The sequence below is a fragment of the Mustela nivalis genome, assembly GCF_964662115.1.
Source record: "Mustela nivalis genome assembly, chromosome: 9".
In the NCBI taxonomy this organism is placed as follows: Eukaryota; Metazoa; Chordata; class Mammalia; order Carnivora; family Mustelidae; genus Mustela; species Mustela nivalis.
In genome coordinates this window covers 21,113,278-21,119,818 of record NC_139028.1, presented here as the reverse complement: position 1 = coordinate 21,119,818, position 6,541 = coordinate 21,113,278, and the positions used below count along the sequence as shown (strand labels likewise).

At 59.1% G+C, this 6,541-nt stretch overlaps 1 protein-coding gene across 33 annotated transcripts in view; it reads right to left on the bottom strand.

Moving 5' to 3' along the window:
• Nucleotides 1–494: 494 nt before the first annotated feature.
• CEP164 (centrosomal protein 164) overlaps nucleotides 495–6,541 on the bottom strand; it is a 57,050-nt gene continuing 51,003 nt past the window's right edge. For all 33 annotated transcript variants that reach the window (XM_082683416.1, XM_082683418.1, XM_082683420.1 and 30 more), the window contains 7 exons: nucleotides 5,999–6,206; nucleotides 5,079–5,186; nucleotides 4,419–4,563; nucleotides 3,601–3,951; nucleotides 2,901–2,967; nucleotides 1,925–2,053; nucleotides 495–1,743 (listed from right to left, as the gene is read on the bottom strand). In XM_082683416.1, the coding sequence (XP_082539542.1) occupies nucleotides 1,647–1,743; nucleotides 1,925–2,053; nucleotides 2,901–2,967; nucleotides 3,601–3,951; nucleotides 4,419–4,563; nucleotides 5,079–5,186; nucleotides 5,999–6,206 (1,105 nt within the window). In that variant the 3' untranslated portion in view covers nucleotides 495–1,646. The remainder of the gene's footprint in view (nucleotides 1,744–1,924; nucleotides 2,054–2,900; nucleotides 2,968–3,600; nucleotides 3,952–4,418; nucleotides 4,564–5,078; nucleotides 5,187–5,998; nucleotides 6,207–6,541) is intronic.

Sequence of the window (6,541 nt, the reverse complement as noted above, 5' to 3'; positions counted from 1 at the left end):
CCCAGCAATTTTGTTGCTACAAACGCCAACTATGCCAGCCGCTCACACCACTGGAGCAGAAAACAAAACCCACCTAACCTTGCCAGCTTGGGCCTTCAGGGGTCTTTGCTGTCATTTGCGTATGTCAGAAAACAATGCCAGTGGCCTTTGGGAAACAGCAGGATGCAGGATGAGAGTCTCCAGCTGGTAGGTGGCAGAGTAGCGATTGGGGGAGAGAGGTGAAGCCAATCAGCACTTCAGGGACAGGGAGCTCTGGGGTGCACAGAGGGGGCTGGGGGCTCTGTGCTGGGTGGACACTGGGCTACTTCCTTCAGGACCTCAGCCCCTTCCGGGTCTCCGAGCCTCCAGGTTTCCATCCGTACACTGAGATTACAGGCTTGCTGTCAGAAGCAGATGAGAATCTAGGAGGTGGCCTGTGCATGTTAGTTTTCGCTTCCTTTAGTCTTAAGAGGAGGGAGGCAAAGGCCTTCAAAGAGAAGACACATTCACATGACTGCCTTGTGGCAAATGGACGTGCAGGGATTTAATTGATGTAGAAAACACAGGCTTGTCATAGAGCTGGCTGTAACACAGGTGCCAGCCCCAAAGCACCCAGGAGGAACCAAATCACGAAACGGAATTTTTTCTCTATGGTAGATGATGCCTAAAAAGTGGGCGTGGGGTGGGGTCAAAAGTTTCTTAGACAAAGAAATGAGAGGTAGGCTGGCAGAGACTTGGTGGCTGTGCAGCAGAGAGGCAAGGGCAGCCCCGGAGCCTTCAAGACAAACCCAGGGGCATTTTATTTAAACGATGGGACAGATGTCGGAGAACATCCACTGCAACCCCCAAGAGAGCCCTCTGACGGGAAGCAGGACTGCAGGGAGCTCGACCCTGTGTGGCTCAGCCCAGAGGAGGGCTGCCAGGGAACAGAAACAAGAACGCACAACTCTCCCCATGGTGGTCCAGAAAGAGAAAAACCAAGATATGGACCCAGAGACACCCCAGACTTCTCCTATGGCTTGTTGGCTTCTTGCAAGTCGTGCGCTTGTGACCTGAGACTTGGGGTGGGGGGAGGACTCTGGAGAGGAGCCCGAGGAAGGGAAGGAGCACCCCTGAGAAATGCACGGAGCCAGCGGAGGAAGGGGGGTAGCAGAGCATCTGGGGGCCAACTTACAGCCCAACCTCTGGTAGGGCCCTGGGCCCAATCCTGAGATAGAGTGCTCAAGAAAGGAGACTTACAAAAAAGAGAAAGAAAAGGGTCTGATATCTCTGAGGCTGAGGTATTAGAGCCTCCAGACATGCTGGGGGCTTTGTCCTGGTGAAGTAAGGGCCACACATCCACAACTGCCAGAATACTATGCACAGAGAGCCCGCAGGCCCTTGGCCTCGGAAGGCAACTCCTAATACCTTGTTCTTGTCCTCCTGCAGGTGCCCGGGCTCGGACATCCCCCATCAGTGTCACCTTGTCCAGACAGGAGCTCGCAGGAGGCCAGACTCTTCAGCCTGAGGTACATGGTCTCAGGGGGTGGGGGGCATCGCATGGTTTCCAGCGCAGGCCCGGGTTCCTCCGAGCAAGGCAGGCAGCAAACAAGGCAGGAGAATGCTGTGTTGGGTCCGGAGTGCGGGCGGCTCCACAGGCACTTGGGGTGCGGGAGGGGCTCGGGGCCTTAGTAATGACACACCCTCAGTCTGTTGTTCTCATCCAGGCCCAGATGCAGAAGGCCTGAGGTAGCTGCGGGCTTGGGCACCGAAGAGAAGAGATGTCTGGCCACAAGGTGAAGGAAGACTCTGCGGTTGGGTTAGTTAAGTGGGTCCAGGGAAGGGCCAAGGCCCAGACGGGCACCCCCCCTTGGACACTCCCACCGCCGAGGGCACAACCACACCTCTGCCATCCCAGCAAAGACAGCAGGGAGGGACCAAGGCTCAGGGATCAGACAAAGGATACAACTTGGGGTCATTCCTGTAATGTTCTAGCCACTTTCGGTTAGCCTCGATCATGCTCTGGAAGTCTGTGCTGCCCACCTCGAGCCCGGAGCCATGGGAATGGGCCCGCTGCAGGAGACGCAGCTGCTCGCTGGGAAGGCAGAGGCCAGCGTGAGGAGGAGAGAGGAGCGGATGCATGTGTGGCACAGCAGACCAGCCCCAAGCCTCTCCCTCCTCCTCTCTGCACACCCCATACACCAGCCATGGCCTCCACGGGGTGGCTTTAGCAACTCCAAGTTTCCTTTATTGGCAAGAATGCCCTTCTGGAATGACAAGCATCAGTTCCCCCAAGACAAGGTGGTGAACGGCACCCTTCCCTCCCTCCCCTAGGTGAGCACTCCTGATGTCAGGGCTCCCACTTCTGCCTGGTCCCAGCACATCTGATCAGTAAAAGCTTCCCCCTGATGACTCCAGTACCTGCCCAGCATCCGCTTCCGAGTGGGCCAGGGGGTAAGTGGGTACTTAAGATTGGGCACCTGTGGTGGGGCTGGGCTACACTTGGCCAGAATGGGAAATTAACAGGTTTAGATAACTGCCCATCTGCCTCTCCCACAGCATGCCCCTCTCACTCCAGATGTGGCTAGCAGGACAGCAGGAACAAGGGAGCCTATGAAGCAGCGAGCTCCATGGCAAAGACAAAAGCCACACTCAAGGGCAGGAGGGGCCAGGCAAGGAGCAGGGTCCTGCCAAGCCTGATTTCTCCCTGCAGGTGCTACCAGGCAGCTTCCTCATAGAGCTGGGCCAGGTGAGACCAGCTGCCCCTGGGACCTCGGCAGGGTAGACTTTTCTCTGATGGTGGTAGAGGCACCTGAGACCCAGGCAGCTTTGTGGGTACCTGTCCAGGCTCTCTGGGCAATGCGACCAAACTTCTGCTCTGCTGGGAGACACCACAAGCAGGAGGCCGGTGTGGTTCCACCCTGAGCCCACAGGAAGCTTACCTGGCAGACACGTAACCCAGCCTGTTCTCCATGGGCGCGGGGCTACTGCTGAGGAACGGTACTCCAGCTGGAAAAGTGGGAAGAAATCATCCAGTTGCAGAAGCCAGCCCCAGCAGGCCGCCTCCCAGCTCACCAGCACGCCTCCTGCCTCCCACGGACAACACAACAGCACAGGCTTCAGTGGTTGCAGGTAAGAGACAGGAATTGTCCTATATATTTGTAAAATCGAACCTACTTTTCTATTTGGGTTAAGGCAGGGAACAGATAAGTAACTTTTGGGCAAAGCTGTATGGCCAGGGGGTTCTGGGCAGAACCCTAAAGTCACAGAGCCAGAGAACCAAACTCCTGTGTGTTATTTACTCCTCGGTACCCTGGAGCATAGCCCTTAACCTGAGTCTCAGTTTTCTCATCTGTAAGGTGGGGATAAATATTCCTCTCTCAGAGGGTTATTAGAAGGACTCAGGCCTGGCCCCTCACACAAGGCACAAGATGGCAGTTTTTACAATGAGGACAGGGATGACCTTTTAGGTTCTGCTGCGCTCCAGTTCCCATCAGAAAGGCTCTAGGTCAACCGTCATGGCCCACAGAGCCTGTGGCTACAGGGTTGCAAGCAAGCCTTCCTCCCATAATGGGATGGGCCACGCCAAAGCAGGCGGTGGCAAGGGGCCAGCAAAGGAGGAAGAAGGGATGGGAGGCTTACTTGGGAAATACTTGTGCCACTTCTCCAGCAGGAAGTCATCCACGGATTGAGCCACGGAGGAGGAGAGCATGGGGCCCAGCCCGGGGTCCAAGGCCCACTGGGTGGTTGTGGGCTCCAGCGGCGGCCAGGCCGAGACCCGGGCCAGGGAGGAGCAGGCGGGTATGGGGTTACTCCTGGGGTTCCGGGGTGGGGCAGGCACTGGCGTGGAAGTGAAGAGTGGCGGCGGCGGCGGCTGGGGGTTGAGACTACCCAGCATGCTGAGGACGCCGTTCAGCTGGCTGCTGATCCGCTGAAGGCTGCTGCTCAGGTAGTGGTACTTGTAGGGCAACGTGGCACTTGCAGTCAGGTTGACTAAAAGGGAGGGAAGGACTCGGCTTCAGGGCCCAGGACGGCCCCAGGCACGGCAGCACCCTCCTGGCTGCCCTCCTGGTCTGCCAGACCACAGCCCCTCGGTCCATGGGGACAAGGTGGGCAGCAGAGCTTCTGCGTTCCAAATGGTGCAGACAGGAAGCTGGCAGAGGGGAGAAAGCCTCTCCAGGGAGCGGGCAAGGAAGGAGGAGGAGATCGCCCTCTGCCCTGCTGCGGACCAGAGCGGCAGAGGGAGGACACCTCTCAGAAGGCACAGGAAGGTCCACGTGCATTCAGGTAGCTCCGGACCCTTTCTGCCCTATGTGCTGGCAAACCCCCACAGGCTCCCTCCTCCCGGGTGCTCCTGAGGGTCTGTTCCAGACACAGGCTCCCACAGACCCACCCATGCATGGCTGAAGGAGAGAGGCTGCCCCTTGGCCCCCCGTAAGCCCCTCCCTCTCCACGGATACCATGGTCCTCGCCCTGCCGGCACTGCCACTCATAGTGAGGCAGGGGGCAGGATTCGGAGCCTGCACTGCTCACGTCGTCCGTGTCGCTGAGATCAAATGTCACCCCCTTCTTGGGGGTCTGTCGCCGAGTGTCCTCATCTAAAGCCTGAGGGGTACAAGCAGCAGTGAGTACTGGCGCTTGCCCTGTGTCTTCTGTCCCCTGTCCATATGATGGCTGGGGCCTCTCTGGGACCTGAAGTTCTGGGAGAAGGACACATGCAGGCTTCCTTGTAGCATGGGAGAGGGGAGGGAGGTGGGGGCTTAGAGGACACAGGACCAGAGCCCCTGTCCTACAGCAAACTCTCCTGCCACCTCCATGCCTCCAGCATCCAGAGCAACATGGATGAGGCCACAGAGAAGGAAGGAAAACCTAGATGTGTCCATTCCCGACCCACTGCTGACCCCAGGGCCCAGCTCTCCTCAGAAACCACAGCAGGGGCCAGGGCCTCTCGAGAAGCTGCAGCACAAGGCCCTGGGTCTGCTTAGGACCTCTGCGCACAGCCGGCCTCAGCAACCTCCAAGCCACTGCCCTCTCGCCAGCCCACAAGCCCCAGCTCCTCCCAGCATGGGACCGAAGAACCACCCGCAGCCCAGGAACAGAGGAGGGAGGCTGCATTGCACCTCCTCCCGGAGAGAGGACTCCAGCTGATTCAGCTTCTCCTCCTTCTTCTTCAGCAGGTCGTGGCCCTTCCGCATAGCTGACTTCATTTCATCCAGGTGCCTGGTCTCCTGGCGCCAGAGAGAAAGGGGACAATAGACCCGGGGGCTCAGGAAAGGTGCTGGAGTCCCGGCTCTGTGTGCTGTTGTCTGGGTGTTGCTGGACAAGGTAGCTCTCAGTGTGGACCGTCCTCTCGAGAGGAAAACACTACTGTTCCAGGCTCATAAGGATTCAGTGAGGTAGACTGTTCCAGGCTGAGCCCTGGGCCCGCACCTAACCCGGTCTCAAAGGGTTACTGTCACCCAGGGTCACTAGTGCCCCTGCTCCTGCCGCCTGGCCTCTCAGCACTCAGCAGAGCCACGAGGGCCCGAGGCCAGCCTACAGATGGCCCTGGGAAGTCGGCCCCGTAGCAGCCCCGAGCACCAACGAAGTCTAGGGAGCCAGCCCCAGCTGCTGCCGAGAACCTCAGCTGGCTCCCTAAAGTCCTAGCCCAATTCCCAGTGAAAAGGCCATCAGACAGGCGGTTCCACCCTGTGCGCTCAGAAGACTCCCTGATGAACCACGTCTTTAGTGGGACGGAATGCGCCAGCAAAACATGGATGTGCAATTTTAAAAACCTTACTTATCCTTTTCACCTAGGAAGTGAAGAGGACAATCACCTCTGGTTACCCTGAGGACCGAGAAAGCATCGTGCGCAGTGCACTGCCACGTCAACATCAGGGGCTCTCATCCTCCCGGACAAGGATAATCTGCAGCCCCTGTCCCGTGGCCCCAGGGCTAATGTGACCACACTGTGGGGAACCCACAATCACTGGAGGCGACTGGTCCTGTCCCCCGACCCAGGGCCCCGCAGGACCAGCGGGCTCCCCTCCAGGCTCCCAACCTCCTCCAGGTCCTGGCGCGCGTCCTCCAGGGCCTTGGTGCCCGGGGGGTCCTGGGTGGCCTCCGGAGCACGGGCCAGCTCCCGACGCCAGTGCTGCTGCGCGGCCTTCAGAGCCGACTGCCGCCGCCGCATGGAGCGCGTCTGCCGTACCAGGAACTCCTTGGCACTGCGGAGAGCCATTCCCTCGGCAGAGAGGTAGTGCCGGACGCTGGGGGGAGGCCGGGCCAGGGCAGAGGGGTTGGAAAGGGAAAGCACATGCGCACTGAGAACCATTCCGGGTCACCTGAGCGCTTCCCCAAGGGGCCCACCCTGAGCACAGACTGCGAGGCCTTCACACTATAGTGTGCAGCTGCTGCAGGGTCCCTCCATCCTGCCTCTAAAGGGACTGGGCCTGGACCTCCAGAGAGATGCCCAGACACTCCCAGCAGGCTGGTCCTCAGCCAGAGGCAGCAGATCCCAGCATGCTGTGCCAGCCGTCACCAGGGGCAGCTTCTTCCCTTGCTAAAGAAATCCCCCAGGTCCTTGGCCCTGAACCAAGCCCCA